General features: G+C 38.6%; 2 protein-coding genes across 6 annotated transcripts in view; one reads left to right on the top strand and one right to left on the bottom strand.

Moving 5' to 3' along the window:
- Window positions 1-3,834, top strand: part of CFAP36 (cilia and flagella associated protein 36) — a 29,282-nt gene extending 25,448 nt beyond the window's left edge. The window contains exons 9-11 of one of the 5 annotated variants that reach the window (XM_042446940.1): window positions 81-233; window positions 2,150-2,232; window positions 3,345-3,834. In XM_042446940.1, the coding sequence (XP_042302874.1) occupies window positions 81-233; window positions 2,150-2,203 (207 nt within the window). In that variant the 3' untranslated portion in view covers window positions 2,204-2,232; window positions 3,345-3,834. Of the gene's footprint in view, window positions 1-80; window positions 255-2,149; window positions 2,244-3,344 lie in introns of all 5 variants that reach the window. The other 4 variants (XM_042446939.1, XM_042446938.1, XM_042446936.1 and 1 more) reach the window with 4 other exon arrangements.
- Window positions 3,835-5,798: 1,964 nt separating this feature from the next.
- The window catches only part of PPP4R3B (protein phosphatase 4 regulatory subunit 3B), a 41,051-nt gene continuing 19,333 nt past the window's right edge, over window positions 5,799-27,516 (bottom strand). The window contains 11 exon segments of the mRNA XM_042446934.1: window positions 5,799-8,276; window positions 10,230-10,432; window positions 12,380-12,564; window positions 15,070-15,209; window positions 16,760-16,929; window positions 17,771-17,929; window positions 20,842-20,883; window positions 22,611-22,713; window positions 24,122-24,253; window positions 25,308-25,424; window positions 25,959-26,075. Coding sequence (XP_042302868.1) covers window positions 8,181-8,276; window positions 10,230-10,432; window positions 12,380-12,564; window positions 15,070-15,209; window positions 16,760-16,929; window positions 17,771-17,929; window positions 20,842-20,883; window positions 22,611-22,713; window positions 24,122-24,253; window positions 25,308-25,424; window positions 25,959-26,075 — 1,464 coding nt within the window. The 3' untranslated portion in view covers window positions 5,799-8,180.

Below are 27,516 nucleotides of genomic sequence, written 5' to 3'. Positions count from 1 at the left end.
ATTATTATTATTATTATTATTATTATTATTATTATTATTATTATTATTATTATTTAAAACAAACTTTTTAATTTTACCAGAAATTATCTGAACTTGGAGCACAAGAGCTCAGGGAACGTGAAGATTACCTAAAGCAGAAACGAGACTCACTGAAGGCTTTAAAGAAGGAGTCAAAAAATAATACACCACCACAGAGTGCAGAACAGAAAGAAGAACTGTTAGCTGCTCAAGAGGCGAGAGATGATGGAATGAAGGTTTTGTTGGCTTGAATTATTTCTGTGTGGACAGTTTTGTTTTGATCAGTCTACCTGGCAATAATACAATGCACAGTGTTGCACTCCCCATGCACAGTCCCAGTTAGATAATTTGAATATTACCTTTTGGCGACAATGTGCAGAGAAGGCAATGGGGACAGAACTCAGTGCAGGGCAGTTCATCTGTATTCAAAGCTTCTTAATCAGGGATAAGTTCAGATTCCTACATAGCTAAGCATATGCATCCAGTCACGTATGATGCCTAGCTGATAACTGAGGACAAAAGAGTAAAGAAAACAACATCGATAAATAGAATTGTGCACTTCTTCATTGATAAATAGAATTGTGAACTTCTTGTGATTAGTATTTTTTCTGTAGTGGATGGCGACATGTGGGTACTCTACAGGCAGGACTTATGCAAACAAGATATCTATATGCTTCACTGTGTGGGAGACCCAGTAACTTTTAAAGACAGAAGCAAATTAACAAGTGAGCAGAGCAGCCCTCCAAATGAAATTGAACTGTGCTTCCCATCAGTTTTAGTCAGCATAGCCTGTGGTAGGCATGGCAGTCCAAACTTGGAGGGCTAGCCTTTGTTCTCCTGAGACCTGTGGAGAAGTGTGAGATGTCGCTTAGGTGCTGGTTGGTTTGTTCCTTTTGTGCAATGGATGAAGAATATCCTAAACAACTTGGATAGATGTATTTTGCTGTAGGTATGGCTGCTCTGTATGACAGCTATGTGTGGTGTAGGTTTTACAGAAGAGTGCTGTGAATAATGTTACCCAAGTTATATATCATGTTTGGTTTAAATGTTATATTCAAACACATTCAAAGCTTCAAGTGAAATATTTTATTGGTATATTTCTAATAATAGAAAGAAAATATTATATATTTATATTTAACAAAAATGACTACACCAGAAAAAGAACTGTTCTTTTAGAACACCTACCCTGCATTTAAAAATCATAGAAGAGAGCACAAGGACTATTCAGTCCAATGCCCTGCCATGCAGGGATACACAATAAAGGCACCCCTGACCAATGGCCATCCAGCCTATGCTTAAAAATCTCCAAAGGAGATTCCACCACTTTTTAAGGGAGCATCTTGTACTGCTGAATAGCTCTTACTGTCAGGAAATTCCACCTAATGTTGAGGTGCAATCTCTTACTTGATGTATCATAACTGATAATGATATTTCAGAAGTGACTACAGTGTGGCACCCAGAAGTTGAATTTAGAAGAATGAAAACAGATGCATTACGTATAATGGCCTTCAGGGTCTGCATGTGTCCTCTCTTTGAGAAAGCAGGAGAGGAGGAATGGTTCCAATTATGAGATTTTATTTAATTTCAAACTGAAGGAGTCTCCTAACATAAGGACATGCTGCATGGTCAAGAAAAGAATATGTGAAGTTTGGACTGTCTTCCCATTGTTCAAACTTGATGATTCAGCTAGTCTCCTTTGACACTCTGAACTTGCCTAACAAAATACAGATAGAATCATAGAGTTTGAAGAGACCACAAGGACCATCCAGTCCAACCCCCCTGCCATGCAGGAACTCTCAATAAAAGCATACCCTGTAAAGGGAAGAGCTTCCTCAAAAGAAAACAAAAATCAGGTTAATGGACTGTTGTGGTCTCTCAACCCACAGCCCACAATAAGCTTGGATCACTCAGAGCTGGAGCTGAAATGTTCAATGAGAGGGATCCTCAAGGTAGATAACTCCTTATGGTGGTAGTGGTGGTATTCTTATTCTTATTATTTCTGCCTTTCCTCATGGATTGAGGGGAGGTACAACAATAATTAACAAACAACACATATCAATTAAAAAAGACAAATAAGATTTATAGAAACTAAAATAATCCACACTTAAAATCTATCATTTAAAATTCACAGTTTAAAAATCATCTGGATAAGCCGACAGGTCATTCCACAGTCGAGGGACGATGACACTGAGTTACAAGAATGTCCTGACAGAGGTAGGCAACTGGTAGGTGCTGAGGGACTACACTTGGCTTCAGGGTTCACACTTTTTTTTTACTCACTTCCTCATATGTCATAGGAGGTATGGGAGTAATTTTACCACCTGTAGAGTGCCTGGAGGGCTTTTATAACAAGTTTTCCTGCTTAGATTCAGTGGTGGTTTGTTTCAGGACATGAGTGTCTCAAACTGTCTTGGAGGGACTGTATGTGGCCCACAAGCCACACTGTCCCTTTGGCAAATATTACCTGAGTTGCTAGAATACTGGAATGAAATGTGGTTTACAATGTAGAGTGCAATGCTGCAAGTCACCTAGTGCTGTGGAATTCACTTCCTTGGATTTTATAGTCACAGGGATGTCAATGAAGAAAGGTCAAAAGGAATGACGAGGGTTCATATGTGGTTGTATTACTGTATATACTTAACTATAAATCAAGAAAATTATGCCCCAAAATTGACCCTGGGTCAAAGTATATATGGGTCAATACACTAATACTGCTTATAAAGGTCTCAAAACAAGCAAGCCTGATGCCTCTCTCTCTCTCTGTGTGTGTGTGTGTATGTGTGTGTGTGAGAGAGAGAGAGAGAGAGAGAGAGAGAGAGACAGGGGGGGGGGTTCCCAGTCCGATTTGCAAGCCTCCTCTTCCCAGAGAAAAAAACTCCCCATTTAACTCCACTTGCTTCTCTCTCCAGTCTGATTTGCAAGCCTCCTCTTCCCATGGAAGAAACACCTCATTTAACACTGTTTCTCAATCTGATGTTAAAACCTCTTCTTCAACACCTGGGAATCAGTATTAGGTGGTCGGGAGAGGTCCCAGAGAAGGAGAAGGAGGGATGGAAGTGGTACTTCCCCCTTTCCATCCTTTGTTATAGCCCCCTAAGTTGTACACTTGACTTAACCATGGTTCATCTCAAAATTCATGATTTTGACCCTGAACCCTTCCCTCGACTTATACATGAGGTCAATTTGATAAATGGTAAGTCTACAATATAAGCTATTTTTGTTTTTTGGCAAGCCATCCTGCTGAAAAATCTGATTGAACTCAATGGGACTTAAGTCTGAGTAGCCATAGATAATTGTAGCTTAATAGTCTACATTTTTATTTTTAGGGAATGACAGAAGAAGAAGAGCAAAGTTTGTTAAGGAAGAGACTCCTTGCAGCAAAACTAAAAGAAGAAGTTATTAATAAACGATAGTTTAAAAGAAGATGCTTCTAAGAAGTTGATGATACTTAGTATATATTTAACCATGAACTGAATTCTTTGCTCACAAGCAGTCCTACATATTTACTTGATTTTATATGTTACAAATGTTATTTTTCTTTTCCTTTTTTTAAAAAATAGATTGCAAAGTAATGATTTATTTTTAGAATGATTTTCTTCATAGACGTGATAGTTTCATCACCCAGTATAGTTTATAATTTCCAGTATGTACTGATGGATGATTCTATGCTACTTTTGTTTGGTATAATATGAATTTGAGTATTTGTTTCAGAAATAATACAGTGGTGCCTCGGGATACGAAATGATCGGGTTACGAAATTTCCGGGATACGAAAAAGTTGGATTGGCAAAAACTGTTTTGGGTTACGAAATATTTTTCGGGTTACGAAATTCATTTCGGCGCGAAATTCAAATGCTGCAAAGTGCAGCTATAGGCTTTCCAGTGCTAACGGAAAGCCTTTTCGGGTTACGAAAGGAATGGCGGAACGAATTAATTTCGTAACCCGAGGCACCAGTGTATCTTTATTTACAGCTCAGCATTAAAGTGGTTGCACTTTTAATTTTAAGCAGTGAGTATCAAGCCTATCATGTGTAAAGTGCAGTGAATATCAAGCCTATCATGTGTAAAGCCAATTCACACAGTAGCCAAGAAGTGAGTAAAGCTCACAGTCACACACTCCTGCAAGAAGCTCTAAGTGGCCCTGTTTTTCCACTATCCATACAAAAGAGGAAAGTATGGTATCCTTGCACATTACAGGTACAAGTAAGAATTGTCTAAATCAGCCTCTTCTTCGTGGTCTGTGACTCACACACATGGCCTGTTGTGCAACTGCCCAGCAATTGATGGAACTTTTGCATAAGTACCCTGCCTGTTAGCACCATTTTTTGTACCGCGCAGATCCCTGGCCATTCCCACCAAAAGACCCTGTACTCTTTCTTCCACCATAGTTGCAGTTTGACATTAGGGACCTCTTGATTCTGTTTGTCCTCCATTTGTGGAGGAAAAATCTTGCTTCAGGTCTGCAGCATTCCCTTATAGCACTCGGGCCAAGTTCCGAGACATGCATTTAGCTCAGCTTGGGCTCTTTAATGGCGTCATTGACGATGGTGGTTGATGGCTCTATTGCACCCTTGTGAAATGGGGTAATGATTTCTTCCTGCAAGATCGGGGTGATCCTGATGTATCCCATACACAGGGAAGGGTGTTAAAGTCTATGTTGGTACCCTCAACTCTCATCCTCTTCCTCTTTCTATAAAGACAGGGCAGCCCTCACTCTGATCTATATTTATTTATTATCCTTTCCATTGTCTTCCCTAAACCTTTGTGTGACAAGATGCCTACACTTCCTCAGTGTCAGAAGGGCCTGGTTGTTCTTCACTGATAGGACAAAAATCCTTTGGAAATTTTCCAGGTTCTAGATCTGCTTCAGGGGTACTAGCAAAGGTTCTCCTGTTTCCCCACAAAGACTAAGTGGATGGTGACAACAACCAACCATAGTAGCACCTATGGCTTTCCTCCAGTGTCTTGCTCCATGAAGTATATAGTGTGGCCACCTGTTCAGCAAATCGTACCGTCAATGTGATTCAGGAATGAGGCATTGCTTGGTTGCATCATGCTCTCAGCTACTTTAAATTGTCATCCCATCTTGTACCAGTGAGTACTGTTTGGTATTCTACTCATGTGTGTGAGTAACAGACTACAAAGAATACGTTACTTACCTGCAGTTGTAGTTCTTTGAACTCATACAACCTTCCACAAAGTGCTATTTCCCCATCCTGCTTTTGTCATACCATACTATGATCCTGAGTCTTTTGGGATATGTGCATTAGGGAGCAGGTGAGGCTAACACCTAGGATGGTGTTTTTTAGAAAGTTCTGGCACTTGCACAAGTGTACAGACCATGTATGTGAGTTCATAGATGCCTAGTTGAAGAATAACAGCGACAGATAAGCAACCTGTCGATGTACCTACAGACGTGAAAACAGCTAGACCAGTTGATATTGGGTTCCACTGAATTCAGCGGAAGAACTTGAACTTCAAGATTTAAATTCAGCTGTACAGCAACCTTAGGAGACAGAGAAGCTGAGTTGCGTCTGTGACGTGATTAAAGGAGATAGTTGTGTAAAGTAAACCTATGAGCCCATAGTGTTTGCACTTTTAGAAATCTAGACCTGCTTCTACAGAAATAGCTTTTAACTTTCTTTGGGTCCATTATACCAAGAAATGATCAATATCTGTATTTTACTCACAATTCAGAATCATTCAGACTTCCATCACTGCTTTGGAGATAATACAACTACCTTCGGATCTTGAACACAGTAAAAACACAGGCCAGCCACATTTCATTTAACTTTTTATTAAAATAGTATTTAACTGAGACATGTTGGCAGATGCAATCTTTTCTCTTTAAAAAAATCAGTTGAAGGGCCCCAGGCATTCTAAATGTGGGCTGTCCTGTGGCTTAAAGTAACCAGCTTACAAACCGGGAAGGAGGTGGGAAGTGGGGGGACAAATGCACCCGAGGCAAGAGTGTGTAACTTGAAAGGGACGAACTAAGTGCATCTTCCACAGCTTTTCAATAGTTCCAATATTGGCTGTTGTGTTATCTTTTGTTTACATTAAACTATAAAAAGCAACTTTTTTTCTTTCTTTTTTGCTTTCCTGAATGAACCTGCACCTATTTTAATGCTCCCAACAGTCTTTGAAAAGGATAGAAGATGAGCCCCAATTGTGCTTTGGGTCTTTTTCCAGTGACTGATGAAAAAGCAGAGGCAGACATTTCTTTCTGAAGGGCAATGGTACACACTTTTCTTACAGAAATGATAGTTTTGGGAGAAAACATGAGCTCTGTGAGAGTGGAGGGAGGATCTGCTAAGTATACAGACTGAGAATATAAGATGGTGGCAAGTCTACATAGTAATTCCACTGAACCCACCAAAATGTTTCCCCACTCTCCTTCAAATGCTGACATGAGAAGGAAGCCCCATTCTTGGTTGCCTGGAGCCCCCAGAGGGCAGAGATATGGTCTTCAGGCCACATTACTTGTCAATCATCACAGCATGCTGAATCAAATCTAGGCTATTCTTTTCCCTGCCAGATTTGATTCAGTGGCATTTAATGATTAAATTGTACAAATAACTATCTTATTAAAATCCTCTAAAATGGCCACGTTTCAAAATCTGAATTAACTTACCATTTACAACAAACCAAACAAAACCAATAATTATGGAATTACAGGGTCACATTTTAATTCCTGAATTTTACAGTTCATTAATATTACCACATGTATACAAATGGTGTAAAACAAGTACAGTGGTTTTTCTTCTCAATACAAAATAAACTTCTGTTTCATGGAAAAACTATACTTCATATCTACACAGACAGCCCATCCTTTGCAAACAATAGCTAAAATTAAAATTAACTACAAAATCTCCAAAACAGGGAAACTGTCAGCAATTGTTCCAGGAGAAATGGACCCATAACACATCGGAAAAGTGATTTATAATGATGGATTGCTGCTGGTTTCATAGTTCAAATCACTCTTTTAACACAATTTGCAGTTTTGGGAATTTCCTCTTGTATTCTGCATGATCTCAGATCATATATGGCCAAACTAACGGTAAAATATTTACAGTTCACTTGCTATGAAAAATTAAAAGGTCTCAAAATGGTTGCCTCCATCAATTCATCTAAGTGTATTTTTTGAAATTTGCTTAAATACATGGAATGTGTTTAGCAGCAGCCTTTGTACTAAACCCTCTAGGTCCAAGGTGCTGCATGCTGACTCTGCCTCCAAATCAGTAACTAGTCAAAAACTACTACACCCCCAAATCAGTAGGGTTCAAAACCTTCTGGCAGCATTTCCCAACACTTGTCTGTTACTCTTGCAAATGTTAAATGCAGATGGTGCAAGGAAAACATTTCCTGAAGCTAGCAGGGAGTAACTCCAGTCAAACTGACTTCCATAAAACACTTTTAGTAGTTGCATTTCAAATGCTGTTTCAAGTACTAGGGTTTGTTGATGGTTTCTTTAAAAGAAAACAAAAACTGAGACCTAATGTTTCTTGGTATTGGTTTTCCTAGACAGCTTCTACTCATCTTCCATTTTGAACCCATATTTTTTTTCCTTCCAAAATACAGAGCTAGGGGAAAAATAAATTTACCACTCAACATGCACTACGTAGCAGGGTGCTACCCTCTATAATTTGGCTGACTGTGCAAATAGTGGTCCCCAAGGCCTGAACTAACTTTTTATGGAAAGAAAATGAATCATTTAAAAGAGGTGATTGCTTAAAACCCCCCCACAATGGACAGCACCATTACAAAGTTAGGTTATTAGGTTTGCAATTGAAGCCTTACAATTTTTTTCTAGCTTGAATACAAACTGGGCAAACCCTGCAATATCAAAAAGTTACTTATCCCATCCCCATCCCTTCACAGAACCAGAGATGATCCTTTCGCTGGCAAGCTGTCCTTGAGGTGCTGATTACTAACCCGCCATCTCAGTTTAATATTTAACAGCCTGAATGGCAGACTCATTGACTAGAAAGAGATTAGATTCTTTGGAAGCCTGATGTTCTCAGAACTAAACTCTTCTAGTCGAGTTTTTTTTGCTACTCCTTGTATTCTCATGTATTTTCCAGGGAGAAAGCTTTCTGAGTCAGACTATTTAGTTCAGTCACAGCATTTAAGCACCCTCAGTTACAGTCTGTTTCAGTTATTTTAAGAGCCAAGGCGAGGTCTTTTTCTTGGGGATGTTTCCTCCTCTTCATCCTCTTCCTCATCATCTGGATAATCCACAAGGCCAACTAAACTTCCCTGTTAAAGGTAAAGAAAAAGCCTACATTCAAAAAGAATTCTCAGGAACACAACTGTTGTAACCTGTCACCCTAATGGCAGTGCATGAAGGGAAAACAGCATCTTGTCACATTACAGGGCTTGGTGTAGGTATGTTTCAGAGGGAAAAGGGAGCAGGAATTTATATATCATTACAGTAAACATGTAATATTCCATACAAGTTGAGCTATCAATAATAAATGATGCATGTATTGTTCCAGCATAATTTATTGAGGTTTCTGTAAGCCTACTAGAAACCATTTAAGGCTGGTGCTTCTCGCATGAACTCTCTGCACAACCACCACTCCATCTTGGTTTTCATGGAAAGAGAGCTATCAGAGTTGGCAAAATACACAGGGCTGAAAGAGGAAATGAAAAAGAACATACAGGAAAGAGGAAGTAGATGAAACACTGTTCTATATCCTCTGAACTGACTTTTGTGGACAGAAGTCAGCAGCTAAGAAGTGAAGCATCCAAGAGTTAAACTGCTCTGTTAAAAAGACAGATAGGAAATGGTACATCATGGGAGGAAGGAAGTGAAGGAGTCTGAGAAGAGTAGTGACCCAACAGGTGAGAGGTAAAGAATACAGCGCTAATTTTCTCTGTGGTATCTACCTCTCTATCCATCTGGGTTTGTTTAATTTTTCTGTGCATGCATAAGTGCTTCACCATCTCTACCAAAAAAACACAACACATCTCTGTTTATTCCACCACCCATCTGATATGGGCACATTGGTAGATTTCTGTTCAATTTCCCTGGATCCCTCCGGAGTGTTTCCTTTTTCAGTTGGTGTGTGATACCACCATTCTGTGACTTAGCTAGTATCCTGTAGCAGCCATTTTGTGATTGCCCAAAATGTGTGTCAGGTACAAAGAGATTAGGGAGCCTCTGACTTAATGAATGTACAGGCTTTCACATTTTCCTTTTTACAAGCATGTCATTAAAAGGCATGCAGAGTAAGCATGTAACAAAATTCAGTAACTGAGGATTAGACATGATTTGCTTCCCATGCAAGTCCCAAGAAAGCCTTGAGAGATGACTATGGTATGTTCCTATTTTATGGGACGTGTAACACAAGGGGTTACAATGACAGCTCACTTACTTTAGAATGGGATTATACAAATTAGAGGATGAAGGTACGATTAAATTATATGACTACATGGATATTACAGGCTGCAGAAGAAAAACAGGAAAGGAAACCTTCTGGCTGGCCACTACGATGCAAGATGCTGGGCTAGATGGACCTTTGGTTATGATCCTCTACAGGGATTTGTCATATATTTTAAGAAATCGTTCTTTCATATACAGGCTTAAGTTACCCCAAGCAAGACTGGCCCACATGGGAGACAAGTAACATTTACACCAATCATCAGTAACAGTTACTAAAGATTAATACAAATGTGCCTCAGATTTAAGGACAGTTTAAACAAGGACTAAACAAAAAAGTTGCAGCAACGCACAAGAAAACAACAGCATCAGATCCAGCCTTCAGTGTTCAAGGCTGTTAAACTAACAAAAGCAGCCATTTCATATATACAACATCAGGATTTTCTGTACACCTCTAACAAGACCCTCCTTTGTGTGACACTGCCATATGTTAATACTGGGTAAGTACTGTGTCTTAAATGTTTTATTCTGCCTGCTCTTATCAAAAGACTAGCAATCCCCTCATACAAACAATTTATGTACTCTTAAAGCATACTATCAAGAATTTTTAAAAAACATACTCGCCTTAATTAGAAAGGTTTGGTCATATTTATTCAATTCTTGCAAGCTTCTGGGTACTGCAAGTTGGAGAATGACACCAAATGGGAAGAGACTACCACAGAGAAAAGCCCTACTATGCTTCTCCACCAGCTTTACTTTACAAATTTTCTGACTAAGGGCTCATTCAAAATTGATGGATGCTTGTAATGTGCTTCCCCCACCATTACCTTCGTGGCTGTGACTGCTGCAGTCAAATTGGCATTCTTAGAAGAGGAACCATTTGAACTTGCTGGCGATGTCTGAGCTGCTACAGATTTACTGTTTGTACTATTTGCTCCATTAGTTGCACTGGCAGAATGGGAAAAAGTGAATTTGAAGCCACCCGCTGAAGTCCTTTTAGGGAGATTCTCTTTATCTTCACTCTCTTTTGCTAATGAGGAAAACAAGAAGATTTTGAAGTTTAGCAAAGCATATAAAATAAGTGATTGATAAAAGTAAAGATACACAGTATCACATGGATCTGTGTTATTACTAAAGGGACACTTCAGCTAGGGGAAATAATGGCTACTTACATGATTCAGTTTCTGCTAGCATTGTTGGCCGAGCGAGTTCCCAAAAGCATATTATACCAAACATAAGAAAACCAGGCCTTTTCATGGTGCAGCTTTTTCCCAGTCTACTAATGCAGTGTCTTTGCAAAGTCCAGCATTCAAATGATCACTGCTTCTCAGACTATTTGATAAAGGGACTGGCAATAAATTTTTCCTAACATGCTAGGCATAGACAACTGATTCTTTCCTTCCTGGAAATTCCAGGGATCAGTAGCCAATGGCTCGGGGACCATTACTGGTCCAAAAATATCACTTTGAGTTGAACTGGCTTACGTGACTGCTACAGTTTACACAAACAGGAAGGCCTGAAAGACAGTAACATCATCACACAAGTCATGCTGCCTAATTTTGTTGGTGTTTAATCCCTCTCCATTCCGATATTTTGCAGATGGGTAAGTGTAAGTGTACATTTAAAAATATAATTGCTTTCCCAAAGTAAGACCATCACGAATTTTGAACCACGGATAAGTTTAGAGAAGGAGACATGAACAGCACATTTATGTGAAGGAACAGATAAGAAAAAGAGCAGACGACTTCAAATCTGTTTAATGTGTTATGGACCACTGGTACAGGAGCATGTTTGAGTGTAAACCAACGAAAAGAGCTTTAAGTAGAACCAGAAACTACTGAATACCATCAAATGCTAGGTCTGAATACTCCTGCATACCATTCAGAAGAATTTTTTTATTTTTAAAAATTATTATTAAAATATTTTATTTCATATTTACATTCCATATACAAACTGTGTAACAAAGAAAATTACATAAAACATAGCTTCACATATTTCTTTCTCCATTCTCTTGTTTCCCCATTCCCCCCCTCCCTACTGTTTCCCCTGGATATTCCTTCCTTTATTTCTAGGCAGCTTATTGGTATCATATTCCTCTATTCCTGTTTTTGTATAGCCCTCATCTCACACTGATAACTAATTTTCTTGCTAGTACATAACAGTATATATATAGAATTCCTTTAAAGACATAACTTTCTGTATATTCACTTCATTCTGGTAAAGAAATTATAGCTTTCTAACTTTCTTACTCTTCTTATGTGTTGTTTCTTTTACAGTTTATTTCCCAGCCATTATTCTATAGATTGATTCATTATCTATATCTTATGATTGTAAAAAATAGCCATAGTATTAAGGATTTAAGAAAAAGAAATAACACACATAATGCTTAATGTACGCAAATACACCCTTGATCTTTCATGTTATCCAAAATATGTGCTAACTTCTTATCTTCATATAGATTTTGACCATCTGTTCTTACAGTATTTCAAGAAAGGTTTCCAAATTTCTTCATTTGTCTTATCATAACACTCATCAGAAGAAATTTTAACAGTATACCAATGTTGCTCTCTCTGCTGGGCTGGATAGTATACAGATTGACATAGCAAAAGGAGAATAATCAGAAACAGTACATAAAGAGAAGGGAAAATATTTAAAAAGCCTCATCACATGCTAACTTGCTTTGTGAGCAAAGAGGAGTTAAAAGCTTGGCCTGGATACTGCATCCCTCCCAAAAGAGGAGATAGAGGCCAAGGAAGAATCTGAAAGAGCCTGGTTTGCCCCAACACTGGAAATCCCAGCTACTGGGATGTGATTTTCAGTTTGGCCAATTGCCTGAATTGATTTCTGCTTTTTTAATTTCCAGTTATGGCTGCTGGAAACATTCCCAATGTTTGGGATTGTCAGTGGTTCTTAAAATTCTGCTTTGGTGGTGATTTTGCAAAATCTCATTACATTAAAAAAGAAAAAGGGTAAATACCTTTTTTTGTTTCCATGAATTTCTCATAACTCTCTGGAAAATCGTCCTCTGCCTTGGATTTCTCTCCAGGGGGTACAATGGCTTCACCCTCCTCCTCTTCATCTTCATTGAACCACATTTCCTCATCATCCTCCAAGGTTCTTGCATCTCTACGAAACCTGTTGCTACGCAGTATAGATGGGACACTGTAAAATACAGCCAAGTTTAAAAAATTTGAAATAGCAATAGTGACAGAAACTATCAAAGCCAGACCGTATTTTGTTAATACAATACAGTTGTATTAGCAATGAGCAGTCCTGACAGTATTTATTCACTGATGACGCTTGTATTTTGGTCTTCCTTTACAGATCTTACAGTCACGCATGGGATAAAGCATACACTTGCCCCTATTCCTAGGAGCCAAATAGAGACATGGGAAACCTTCCCTTAAAGTGAGTCTGGGCTTCCCATATCAAATCCAGATAGACAGTTTATTGGAAATCCACCTAGGCACAATTAAGATTTAAATGACTAAGAATATTCTTCATTCTGGCTGTCAAAGTGATCCCCTTCTGCTATCTTTTCCATCCACTCCCCAGATACTTAGGCCCAAAACACACTGCAGAAATAATCTGGATCCAGGTGAGCCAAATTGTGAAGTTTGAGACTGCTTTAACTGCCTTGGCTCAGTGCTAGGGAATCCTGGGAATTGTAGGTTATTGTGGCATCAGAGCTCTGACAGAAAATGCTAAATGTCTCCCAAAACTACAGTTCCCATAATTCCCTAGCAATGAGCCATTACAGTTAAAGTGGCCTCAAACTGGATTATTTCTGCAGTGTGTTTTGGACTTTAGTATATTTAACTAAGGCATCTCTCCTGGCCCAACTCTCCTAAACATGAAAGAAAGGCCATTCGCTCATGTTCTGATTGCCAGTACAATGGGCCTCCTTCTCCTTATGGAGTTAAAATACACTTACTGGTAACTAAGTTACTGATGTAGAATACTGGCCAACATTTATGCCTGTAGGTGGAATACCCAAGTATCTAAGGAAGTAAAAGACTGAGCTGGATTCTACAGACCTACATTAAAATGTCTGTAAAATAAAGGTGACAACAGAGGTGCTGTAATGATCATGAATGGAGGTTTATTACTGTTTTCATTAAATATCCTATGTATAATGTGAGAAAAACCAAATACATGCATAAGAATAGGGATTTTTTCTGAATGCCAAGCCATTCAGATAGCAAACAGCAAAAAAGTAATCTTCCACAATCTTCTATTATTTCAGTTTGGGCCAACTCTTCAGTAGTGTACCAGTTGGTTGAACTAATATCTGCTCTCATGCTTACTGTTCTTGTTATGTGCCTTCACAGAATCATAGAATCGTAGAGTTGGAAGAGACCACAAGGGCTGTCCACTCCAACCCCATTCTGCCATGCAGGAACTCTCAGTCAAAGCATCCCAACAGATGGCCATCCAGCCTCTGTTTAAAGACCTCCAAGGATGGAGACCCTACCACTCTCCGAGGGAGTGTGTTCCACTGTCCAACAGCCCTTACTGTCAGGAAGTTCCTCCTAATGTTGAGGTGGAATCTCTTTTCCTGGAGCTTGCATCCATTATTCCGGGTCCTGTTCTCTGGAGCAGCAGAAAACAAGCTTGTTTCCTCCTCAATATGACATCCCTTCAAATATTTAAACAGGGCTAACATATCACCTCTTAACCTTCTCTTCTCCAGGCTAAACATCCCCAGCTCCCTAAGTCGTTCCTCATAGGACATGGTTTCCAGACCCTTCACTGTTTTAGTCACCCTCCTTTGGACACACTCCAGTTCAAGTCCTTTCCTTCTTATGGCAACCCTATCACAAGGTTTTCTTGGCAAGAATTGTTCGGAGAGGGTTTACCTTTGCTCTCCTCTGAAGCTGAAATTGTGTGACTTGCCTAAGGTCACCTAATGGGTTTCCACGGCCGAGCAAGGATTTGAACTTTGATCTCCAGAGTCATCACACTGGCTCATCTACTCTCATGCACCATGACATAAATCCCAACATGAGAATTCATAAGAGACAGAATACAGGTTTCATCTTCATCTTTGGAATATTAAATTATTTGTCCACCATCCTTCAGCTAACCAGTCCCCAGGATATCTGACAAAGCACAGTGTGGCCTTGCTATCCATGGGGGAATCTGTTCTGGAACCCCCCTGTGAAAAATAGGGAAAAATGCGGGACCTTAAGTCCCATTCTTTTCAATGGGTGTGCACTGCTGTGTGCGTGCACACCCACTGAAAAAGCCAGGGCTTGCTGTCTACAGAGGCTCAAACCGCAGATGTCAAGCCTATGGTTAGCACGGGTGCACTGTAATAGAACAATGATATGCTTATCCAATTAGTATTAAAAACATTTTTCTTGTGGTTGTAGCACAAATCTAGTTTCCTCGTCTTCTGTTTTCAAAACAAGCAAGGAAAAAAGCTTCAAGATTCAGAAACCTTTGATGTTGGAGAGAGAAATGGATTAAACACAGAAATGCCTGAGATAATTAAAAAAAACACACACACACTTTTGCTAAGTACCAAGAATTTTCTGCAAGAAAGAAAGATGAAAGCCACAATATTACTAACAGGACAAACAAGACAGTAATACCACACAGGAAGCCAAAGCAAAGCCCATTCAATGATTGTTACAGATTTACATTTAGCTTCATGAAGTGTACCTGTTCAATTTCTGGCTTTGTCTGTCTTTCTCTTGCTCGTATTTTGTCTTCAACCCTTTGAATGTCTGAACATATTCAATGGATTCAAGTGCCTTATAAAAGTTTTCAACTATATGGGCAGTAAGTGACTTGATATCTTCCTGGGTTAAGGCAAAACAAAATTTAAAGTTACTCAGCAGAAGAAGATTGGAAACATCAACAGGAGGCTCTCACTAGACAAGTTAGAGAATAACCTTTCCGTTACAGCAAAACAATTTAAGTCTCAAACGTACATAAAGAAAGAATCTGCTAATTTAGAAACCATGTCTTGAAGCAACAACCTGTCTGAACATACACAGAATTTGAAGGGATGGACAGGCAGACGGATGGACGGACGGACACACACACACACACACTCTCTTACATATTTTTGAAGTAACAGTCATGAGGACACAGAAGAACCTTAAGTGCAAAACACACTGCAGAAATAATCCAGTTTGAGGCCGCTTTAACTGCCCTGGCTCAGTGCTAGGGAACCGTGGAAATTGTAGTTTATTGTGGCACCAGAGCCTTCTAACAGGGAAGGCTAAAGATCTCACAAAACTACAAATCGCAGATTTCCTCACATTGCACCAGGGCAGTTAAAGTGGTCTGAAACTGCATTGTTTCTGAAGGGTGTTTTGGACCTTAATAAAAAGGCTGAAAATGTTTACGCAAGGGTGCACAACCTGTAGTCCTCGGATACTTCCTACACACCCCATCTAAGTATTGGGACCACACCTTCTTTCCAAATAGTTCAGTTGTCAAGAAATATGGGGAAACAACGTTAATCCCTAGCTTCTGAGATCACTATTTTCTGCTGAAGAGAGTGATGGAATTAGGACATCCCATGGCTACATGGCAAACACTGGAGGCAGCCCACAGTTTGTGACTTAGACTAACATTTCTGAAGGTAAAGAGATTGTTGTTGCTGCTATGTGCCTTCGAGTCAACCCTGACTTCCGGAAACCGGATATTCTTTACAAGATTTATTCAGAGGAGATTTGGCATTGTTTTCCTCTTAGGATGAGAGTGTGTGACTTGCCCATGGTCACAGAGGGTTCTCTGGCTGAGAATTCTAAATGGCCCTTCCTTGAACTGCAAATCCCAGGATTCCACAAAACAGAATCATGGCAGCTAAAGTGGAGTAACTGCTGTAATTCTGTAGTGTGAATGGTCCCCTTGTGTCTCTGCATTGTGCTTAGGTTTTCCAGGACATCACCCACCTGTTTTTTTTTAATCAAATGGCTTTATGGATATACTGTAACTGGTTCTGCTTAATAGTTTTTGTTGATGAATGTATTGTTTCTTCCATTTTGTATTTATTTTAATTTTGTGAACTAAAGAAAGCTAATCCCTGGATGACCTGGAATCAGAATCATGAGCAACCCATCAGTGCATACTGGGAAGAGATAGTAGGCTTCTGGTACAAACAAACATAATATTTCTTTCCTAGTGAATGTACAAATTAGATGGGAAATGTCCTTGTGTTCAAGGTGTGTTGGCTAATCTTGAGGAAAGATTCCTGTTATTACTGTGCCGTTTTTCTTTTCTATTTCGCTTCTTATACATGTGGTACATTCATGCATTTAGTATTAAGATATCAAGTCCAGATATTCCTAAAATGGCTCTTTTACAAGATGAAACTGAATGCCACTATAACAAAACTTACCACTCTGATGAACTCAAAAAGTTCAATCACTGCCGAATTCAGGAGATTGTACCTGGTTCCATTATCCAAAAGAGCATTTATTACTGGCTCAAATAGATTTCCTTTGGTGATGTAACGGTTATAAAACTCATCCTTCAGGCCAATTATCCTCCTCATGAAACGAAGAGCACCTATAATGTTAAGAAACATTTTAAAAATCAATTTTTAATACTGAAAAGTTCATATTTAGTTAACTACCTACCATTATTTGCATTTGACTATTGATATAATCTGAAAGGAAGGAACCAGTTTTATGCACAGCTACAAAAAGGTTGTATTAAAGCATCTTAACCAAGAGTCACCAATATGATCAATATGATGACCAAGAACTTAATTCTGACAACCCAAATTGGGATGAAACATCTAATCCAGAGAAAGCAAACTATTTTGCATTTTTCCTTTTAGAACACTGCTATACTTTCCCTAATACATTGTACAATGTACATTGTCAGAATAACCTCTACTCCTTCTACATTCTAGATGGCTCTAGATAAGCCTGAAGCATTTTCATCTTAATAATCAATAAATTTAACTCAACACCTTTATTGGTTCCTGAGGCACCACCAGGCACTGCTTGCACCTTTTTCAGTCTCTCTTTCTCTCAAATGATGAAGTTTACAAGAGCCTTCACAGACCTGTAATCCTCCATATACTTTGGACTACAACTCCCATCATCACTAGCCACCATGGTCACAATTTTGGGAGCTGCAGTACAAACCTTCTGAAGGTTTAAGGAACTACCAGTAGGTTAAAGAAGGTCCTTCAAAAAACTAGCCTTTAGCAAAAAGAGATGCAGAAATTATCAGGGAGCACAAAATACTCAATTCTGAGACTTTCCTGTGTTTCCAGACTGCAGCATACGTAAGAATACCAAGTACACTACCTTCTTCCTTTTGTTTGTTCAAAATGGCTTCAACAAGCTACAAAAAAAGCAAATGCACATGTCTTGGGTACCTCTGACCTGCTACTTACAAAGTGCCAAAAAGGTGTGTTTTGAATTCATCAAGACCAAAACTCTTCTCAGCAAGTCCTTGTTCATAATATAGTTCTTGATGTGATATGTGTGGTGTTCCACACAAAAGGTGAGCAGCTCCAAAATTAAGGCAAGCAGCTGTGCTGTTTGGTAGTTGTCTGCAAAAATAAACAAAACTTAGGTACAAAGAAACGAGGAATGCTCTACAAACACCCACGACTAATAAAGAAATATCAGCCAGGCTTTTCCCAAAGCTAACATGCTGTCAAGAAAGCTGGAACCCTCCTATAAACCTTTTCTTCAGAGCAGGATTCTCAAGCCATTAGCTGGGATTCCAGGCATTTTTATTTTAAAAATATGTATTCTGAAAAACAGTTTTATACATTCTCTCATTTTGAAGTAGATTGCTAACATAATTACAAACCTAATTAAAATCACAAGAAACTTGGCAATAATACAGGAACCATATATTTCCTCTCAAAGGCAGGAAGTTCCCCAAAACCTGCTGGCTCCAAATGTGCTTGCCCCACCAAAATATATTTTTGGGGGAGGGGAGGTCTGGGAGATGCCTGCACATGCTAGCCTCCCCCCCCCCAGGGGCTCTCCAAGCAAACACAAACACATAGAAACAATCCAAATATTATTTGAATATGGACAAGTTTTAACTTTGTTTAAAAAAGGCACCCAGTCAAAACAATCAGAAAAGCCATCCCTGTTTTCAAGGGTAAAGGCCATATGAAACAGTACAGTCCGAGCTGCCCATCAAGAGCCACCCAAGTATTCCTTTGAAAAGAGTTCCACTTCAGGACATTTTTATTTGGGAGCATTTTGGATTGTGTTCAGAGGCAAACTGGAAATTGGTACAAGACCAGTAGTAACATGGAGTCTCTAAAGTGCACACTTGATAAGAGTTTGGTCACTGCATTTTGCACTGTATGTACAGTTGTCTCTCCATATTCGCTAGGGTTAGGGGCACAAGACCCCCGTGAATATGGAAAAACCGCAAATAACAAAAACACTGTTTTTACCTGAGAGGACACCTCTCTAGGAATCTCTAGGTCCTCCAGTACAACTCTGTGGCCAACGTCCGACAAATGCCCAGTAGAGTATTGTCTCTGGGGATCTCTAGGTCCTTCAGTGCAACTTTTGGTTAAAGTTGACCATAGAGTTGCACTGGAGGGCCTAGATATTCCTAGAGAGAACATATTAATCAAATCCATGAATAATCAAATCCACAAATATCAAAGCCGCAAATATGGAGGGATCACTGTAGTTTTTTAGCACTTTCAAAAGTCAGTTCTACATTGAGTATATGATTATGATTATTCTGCATTCCCCAACAAAATTGGGACTCAAAGCGTCTTACAACTGAAAAGAACAATACAATTAAATACACAAACGTGAGCATTAAAATAGAATTAAACTATTACAATATTAAAATACATCCTTCATAAAAAGAATAAAATGCAGTTTAAAACAATAAAAGTGCTTAAAAACAATGCAATTAAAACAGTACAACACTTCCAGCCTGTTCTTTGAAGATTTTTAAAAGCCCGTCTAAATAAATATGTTTTAGCCTGCCAATGGAAGGGAAACATCTAAACAGGAGGTATTTAAGGTGTGAAAAATGTGAATTGCTGCAGATAGATTGACTTTCCACTAGGAAGAGATGCACAGGGCTCAGCAACTGAAGCTGGGCAAAGACATTCCTGGCCAAAGCAACCAGAAGATAGTTTTTTTGTGGGGTTTTCAAGCTATGTGGCCACATTCTGGAAGAGTTTATTCCTGATATTGCACCAGCATCTATGGCTGGCATCTTCACAGATGCTGGCAAAATGAGCATAATACTGTCCAGAATAGGATGTGATCCCAATTCTGGAGAAGGTCACATTGTCTGGTCCTTCACCCCAAGGAGGACTAAGAACGAGCTATGCAAGATCCTGCTCTTGAGGAACTGCTCAAATCACAGTTCATCATGTTCAGACATCACAAATGTGGTGTGACAAAGTAAGTATTTATATAGGTATATGAATGCATCCAAGTTTGGCGAATCAGTGAATTTGATGTCTGAATATCGTCCAAACTTTCTGCTACGAGCTCAGAATTTAATTTTCCAATTTTTAAGGTGACGGAATTGTGCCTCCAATGCTTTGGGAAGTGGCAAATCTAAGTTTTTCAGAAGACTTGAAGTGTGCCAAAAAACTGCCAAGGAAACACTAACTCTTGCAATTTCATCATATGAAAGAAGCATCACAGAAACAGACCAGGCTATATGAATTAAAATTATTTAGTGGTTATACATGATACTGGTTCAATTCTGGAATTACTCTGTTCTGAGGACCACTTTGGATAGGTTATGTCCCTTTTTGTGGTGCTCTGCCCAAAACACCACTGCCCTTCCTAGTGCGTGACATCACCGGGTTTAGGACTCTTCTGGCACATACTGTCAATTCCTAGGGTCTCTTTAATCCTGACCCTTGTTTTAAAAAAAATGACAAATTATGACTGGTAATCTCACCAGCTCTTGGTTTTAACTTGCCATTTGGGAAGAAGAATAGGATTCTATTCTAGCTGATGTAATGGTACATACCACAGTGTGCAATGATGCAAGCTGGAGGAGTGTCAAATAATGTGTTGCAATTCCTTTTGGGACATTATGTGGACGTAACTCCTGTACTATTTTTACACTTGCGTACTGAGGTATCCAGCACCCTCTTATGCTACTGGTTCCCCATTCAAATGCAGCATACAGTTCCACTTCCCTCAACAAGCAGAACAACCATTTTTAAATGGCCTCCAAAAGGCTGCCGGCCATGGGTACTTGATCTCTATCTCCCAAAGAGTCTACTCAAAAAGTCATCATGTATAAAACTAGGCTACTACTATAATATTTCAGCTAGTGGCACGTATGATATTTAAGTTTCTGCCCCCATTGGCTAGGATATATGGAAACGTAACAAAGATTTTTTTTAAAAGTAAAGCCTGCTTCTATCTATCTATTACATTTCAATTAACCCCCTGCCCAGCCCCAAATCCCAGAAGCAAGTTACACACAAAAACCTCTACATACCTGGACAAATGGTATTACTCTTGTTGCTCCCAACTACTGCATCTTATAAAAAGTAAAAAGATTTAGTATCATAAGGTGCCTGGTTGGCTACTGTGGCACACACAACATGTTACAGGTAAAAAGATACACATTCTAGCTTATCCACCAGTTTGTGGTGAACAGCATCAGAGGCCCACCCATTTTTGTCTCTGACACCATTCTTTACAGCCGTGTTTAAAAACAGCACAGGATGAACCACTAAAAGGGGGTGTCAAACAAATGCAGACATGCAAGTTGGCCCCATGGACATGAACAGGTTTGTAAAATATTAAAATGCAGACATTTCATTCTGTTTTGTTCTAATTACAAAAACTTTCAATCTCAGAGACTACTGAAATTATATTTAATTCTTATCCACATGAATGAAAAACAAAACAAAACAAAATCCTACACCAGTATTATGGAATTACTCCAGGGGTACTTTATTACTCTACTAAAATACTATCATTGTTATTTCCAGCTAAAAAAATCTTATTGCGAACCCCCTAAATTAGGAAACAGGAAGAGTACACAAACCATGTACACAAAACTTTTTTCAAGACAACACATTTAAGCAAGTCCCTTAGCTTTCTGTGATTTTTGTGAAAGAGCTAAAAAAAATAGGCATTTTCCAAAAATACTGTAAGTGTTAAAAATGGGTGCTAAAATGTGCGAAGTTTTGATTTACAGTTTTAAAAAAGGTACCATGTTCTACTGAGACAGAGCACTACATTGCTACTTTTGACTGTTATTACTGTTTCTGAGTCAATTTCAGGTACATAGTTTGGGCAATGAAGGAATCCAAAAGCCAGGGTTAAAAGGACGTGCACAAGTATGTGGAAGTGGGAGAAAAGGAGAACCTGTGAAATCTGAAATTGTACAACAGTATTTTATCTGCATTTAAATGAAATTCTGAACCACAATAGAACATATGTAAACAAGCCAAACTACACCTGCTACAGTGAAGGCAAAAGAAACCTATTTTTATTTTCATTTTCAAGTGGTCCCTGTTATTTTTGTATCCTGAACTCAGAATTGCAGTTAAGTATTAGCCATGGTTTAAGGCAGGGGTGGGAGACTTGTGGCCCTCCAGATGTTGCTGGACTACTGCTGTCAGCATCCCCGTGCTGTCTAGGAATGTCAGAAGAACATCTGAAAGCAACAGATCCTTAGTTTATAGCTGGGGAAAAAGGCTTGCAAGCCATAGTTTGTTTCCTCAAGTGAGGCACGATCAACAGTGGGATTCCTGATATATTTAGCTTAGAAGACCCATCAGCCAATACTGACATACTGTATGCTGCAGTCTGATCATCTGAAGGGCCAAAGTTGCACACCTTGAACTAAGCCACTGGTAATACTAACTAGTTTGTTCATATTTGGAAGTAATAAGGAAAATGGAATTAGCTGAAAATCAAAGAGAACACTGCAATTTCTGCCTTATGGCCGCATTAAAGAGGTCAAGGAAAGTGCAAAACCCCGAGGGTGAAGCTTCTAATGCTAAGTACCATAATACCATTGAAGCATGACCAAAACCATAATCATTCATAACTGTTCTGTGCATGAGAGAATAGTCCAGGTTTATAAACCCAGAGCATGAAAATATGCATGTTCCTGGCACAATCAATCAATTTGCAAAACACAGCAGGCAAAAGTCCTCTCTCGGACTTCAGTAACATAATCATACGTCCTTAGCACAAAATGTAAAATAAAGGAGGGCAAGGCAGAAAATCCAGTCTAGTATCCAATCTTACCTTTGTCATTTTTGTCCTCCGATGTATTGGCCAGGAGTGGAGCTGTGAGGACATGCATACAATGGTTGTAGAAAAAATTGAGAAATTCACTTTTCTCAGTTTTCTGAAAAATAAAATATTAAGTATATCAGGCTAATATTGTAAAACCACATGAAGTCATGCAGCTTGTAAGTGAAACAAACATGATATTGAATTCAGTGCCTGCAAAACACACAGCCAGAATTGCTGAACATCACACTATCTTTATGTAAAATCTGGACACCCTTGTGGCAATTAGAAATCCAGCAGTAACTCAGGTTTGGAATTCCTTTCCTTTTTCTGTTTTCATGGAATTTAAAGCACCAGACAAACATGATTTGTTTTTTTAAAGACTTAAATGGCTCTTGAGGATGTGGCTGCTGCTGAACTGAAATATGTATTTTGTCTTCAGCTCAAAACTGTTTATTTGTGGCTTTGAAATATGCTGTAACCTGATTTGAGAAATGTATAATGAAAGGCAGATTTTAATTTTTTTGTAACTGGTGATAAAGTATTCAAGTGTGTGTCTGCTATCAGAATGGAGACCACTGGCAATAGATTCCCCTCTATTCACCACATGGCCCCCAAAGTCTCCTACTGAGAGTTAAGGGATCCTTCTGAGATCTGTAGAGGCCAGGGGCAAGAAAGAAGGGGAGATCCCATTAAATCCTATATGGTAATATTTGATGCTACCATATTCATGCATACATCATTGACAATGCTGACCTAGCCATTAGAAAATTTCTGGAATATAGTTTATTTACATTCTTCCCAGTTCATGCCATGGGAATCTATACCATTCCCTTTACTCTCTGCCTCAGCAAACTTCTGATGTAGCAGACTGAAAGATTGCGATTTGCCAGGCTAGTAAGCTTCTCACCTTGAGTGACAACATAGGCCTTTAAATTAAATCCTGAACTGTTTCCTCTGTTCACTGGAATGTAGTACACTATATTTTTACTTCACAGTCACAGGCTCCCACCTGTCGTGTAACCCCTTATTTGCAGCAAATGGTGTTATGCTTGCCCCCACCCATCCATATATGGAAGTTACATGATGCCTTTCAATGTTCTCAGCAGCAGTCACCAGAGCAGAAGACACCAATACTTTCAGCTGGCCAGCAAACACATCCATCAAGCACCTGCAATATTTCTACTACAAGGTAGCATTTGCACTCAATACAAAACAGGATGTAATGATGGAAGCTTTATGTATATACAAAGACACATGCAAGAGCAAACAAAATACACTGTCATCTTGCTCTGTGTGCCATGCTTAAGAAAGGACACTACCATTCTAACTTAACATATGAGGGATGGATATGTTCTAGTAAAGAAAGAAACATACTTCAAACTGTATTTGTCAGAAATGTGACATCACCATGCATTATATGAATAGCACAGAGGAGACAAACATGTGCCAAAAGAAAAGCAGACTGTGCTCAACATGTTTCTTAGACAGTAAAGTTTCTTTACCCCTTTCCATTTTCTTACATTAGCTGTGGCCAACATGTTCTCAGGATCGATTAGAGTACGCAAGAGCCCCATTAACTGAACAGCACCCCCAAGCTCAGGGTCCGTGTCACAGATCATTTGTTCAATGACTACATTTATGAGTAGGATATCCTGTAACAAACCAAAACAAGTTTTAACTTGTGCTTTCAGAAATACAACAGGAGATCACTGTCCACTGCCATTCCCAGATAATTCTGCATCTAAGAGACACATTTTTGAAAAGCTTACAAATAAAAAAAAGGGAGCAACAGCCAGCAATCTTTCTAGCTGTTGCTCATTTTTTTTATTTGTAAGCTTGTCAAAATTTGGACTCCCAATTCTCACACATTCTTTAGGACCTTCATGAAGTTTAACTGAGTACATTCACTTTTACTACCTCTAAAGTTACTTTTAGAGCTATTACCAAAGCTTGCAATTCTGCACAAGGAACTTCTTACACCCCACTTTTCTTCTACTATTGTCTTCCAAAGGCTTACAGTTATGACTGAAAACAATGCAAACCACACTAATAAAAGCTATACCTCTCATTGCTGTTAAATATGTCTAACATTATATCTTTATGTCCTCCCATGCACAGAAGATCCTTCAGGAATTCATGTTGGACAATGTACTAAGGTGAAGTGCTTTCAACCTCAACTACAGTACTTAGTAGGCTTGTACACAGTAAACAGTAAACAATGATTTAGTGCTACACAGATACTGTGAGGCTCATGTGCTCCATCACTCCTTGTGTGGCTGGGATGATGACTATGGATCAGTTTAAGTTCCATTTTTAAAGAATACTTGTTTACTGTACATTTTGCCCAGGTGATCTGGTTAGTTTAACAAACAAGTTTTAAAACAGGTGGTTTGCAACTGATTTTTTTTTACAGCTGACCAGGATCCCTGGCTCAAAGGAAAAAGAAGGGGAGCCCTCATATATGTTCAGGCTTGTTCATATAGCACTACATCATGGTCTACTATTACTTCTGAAAAAGTCCCCTTTAATAGTTTTATTTGCTCTAAATTTCTTTTCTCCTATCTAACCATAGCAATTACTGTAATTGTAACTAAGAAAACTTCACACACTTGTTTTAGCTTGATATAATGAAGGCCTTGATTCTAGAATTTGCTATTATCCTTATATATGAAATCATATCATAGAAACCTGCTTCATCTTTCTTACATCATCACTTTGCTGGGCTTCTTGCATTACAAATTCCCGGACCATAGATGGACTAAACTCTACCAGATAAGAAAATATATCGGTAGCTGCAGATCTGACTTGCAAATCATCCATACCCTGAAATGAAAATCAAGCTAATTTAATAAAAATGAAGGACTTCAGATCCAGTAGCATCCAAATAGAATTATGTGAATCATTTTATTTAAAACATGCAAAAAGCCATTCAACATTACATTTGAGCCTAGTGCTATTTTGTGAACCTCATGGCCATGATTAGGACTGCCTCCACAAAATCTCTCTATAAAAATAAGCTTCCTTTTATTACCTTTAAATTCAGGTTGCTAAGTTACATACAAAATCTATGTATGTTAATGAAAGTAATGTGATTTAAAGATTAGAACAGAGAATACTAAAGTAAGAGATTATTACAGTAAAACAGATTACTTCAAGAATAATATTAAACATTCTTCTAGTTTTACATTCATAATTTGTTACAATTTAGGTTTAAATTCTGTAATCCAGAACCAAAATGATCCTTGAATATTCACACAGCTAGTACTGTAACTTTTTCATATGCTCTGCAAGCATTAAAGAAATCCTTAAATAATTGAAAATTTTAAAATTCATTACTGACAGAAAAAATCAACTTACCATTACTATTTCAAGAGCAGGAAGAATTCCTAACTTTGCTAAAGTTTTGAAAAAGGTGTCTCTATTTTGAGGTTGCAGTGTCTGAGAAAATGCACAGAACTCCTTGAAGAAGTTAACCTACAAAAGATGAAATAAATATTAACAGATTAAGTACTGAATTCTCCCAGGAAGCCAAGATTACTAAACTGAGGCTGCTGTACTTTGGCCACTTCATAAGAAGAAATGAAAGGTTAGAAAACACAATGATGCTAGGAAAGATGAAAGTGGTAGAAAGAAAAAAAGACCACATATCAGATGGTTAGACTCAACCAGGGAGGCCATGGGCCTGAACCTGCAGGATTTGAGCAGAGGATAGGGTTTTTGTTTTTGTGTTTTGGAGATGTCTTATCCATAGGGGCACCATGAGTCAAAGTCGACTCGGGGTCATTTAACAACAATAATCAAGTACTAGTACACTTCTAATAGTTTGCTATTAATGCATAAATGATGAACTTTTACTCAATTAAAAAAAATCATGTTTTCACTATAAAGCAGAAAATTAGTATCACAACCCTTCTTTTTTTCCTCCTTCTTTCCTAAGCATCTTTGAAAAACCCTAGGACAAATTAGTATCAGGAGCTATTGAATACATCCAGCCTATACAATTAAGAATGGTTGTGCTTTTAATGTCACAATATCCATGACCTAGGACAATGTCTACCTGTTACAACCTTTTGAAATACACAGTCTTGGCAGATTAAATCTACAGAGCTGCCTATGTCAGGATATTTTTTTTAAAGCAAGCAAGTAAAAGTGTCTAAACAGGACATTGTGGTGAAGATCAGGGGTAGGAAAACAAAGATGCAAAAACATCTAAGTGGCAGTTGTTATGTTGCTTGCTATGATACTGTTTAGTGCCTGGATGTTATGTTATTTAGCTTCCAAGATTCAGGCTGGTAAAAGAGTTAACTCTGGCAAGGATTAAAGCTGTAAATGTCATGCTATGCTAAGAAGAACATAAGAGGGAGGATAAGAAGGTTCCCTAACATAACAGAAGTGGTTAGGTTCTTGTCCTTGAGTACTACTACACCCTGACATTTCCACACATAAAACCACAAAAAATGCACACACACATAACTATAATAAAAATAAATAATAAAATAAAACCCAACAGCTGGAATACCAGGCTGCCAATATTTACCAGATTTCATGGTTCAAACATTCAGACAGTCATGACTATGGACTTTCCATATGGTATGACAGGAAATATGGGTATACCACTAAGTATACAACTGAGAGGGAGCTGCAGACAAACCTAGTTCTCTGATGAACATGTGTGCACTTCCATACACCTCTGACCAGCTCATTAACAGTTTACTGTGCATTTAAAATTTTAAAAAGATTTTAAAAAGTGAATAACTTAGCCTGAAGGAAAGAACTGACTGTTTCTTTTTATTTATTATGCTCTCTTCCTGTTCCAATAGTTTGTGTCAACTGAAATACAGACACACAAGTATCTAATTAAACTGGATAAACTGCTTAACAGACCCCTTGGAACAGTCATGCTGGCAAAAACCTC

This window comes from Sceloporus undulatus, chromosome 1, assembly GCF_019175285.1.
Source record: "Sceloporus undulatus isolate JIND9_A2432 ecotype Alabama chromosome 1, SceUnd_v1.1, whole genome shotgun sequence".
Lineage (NCBI taxonomy): Eukaryota > Metazoa > Chordata > Lepidosauria > Squamata > Phrynosomatidae > Sceloporus > Sceloporus undulatus.
Note: the sequence above shows the minus strand (reverse complement) of the source record. Positions and strands in the feature narration are given on the sequence as shown.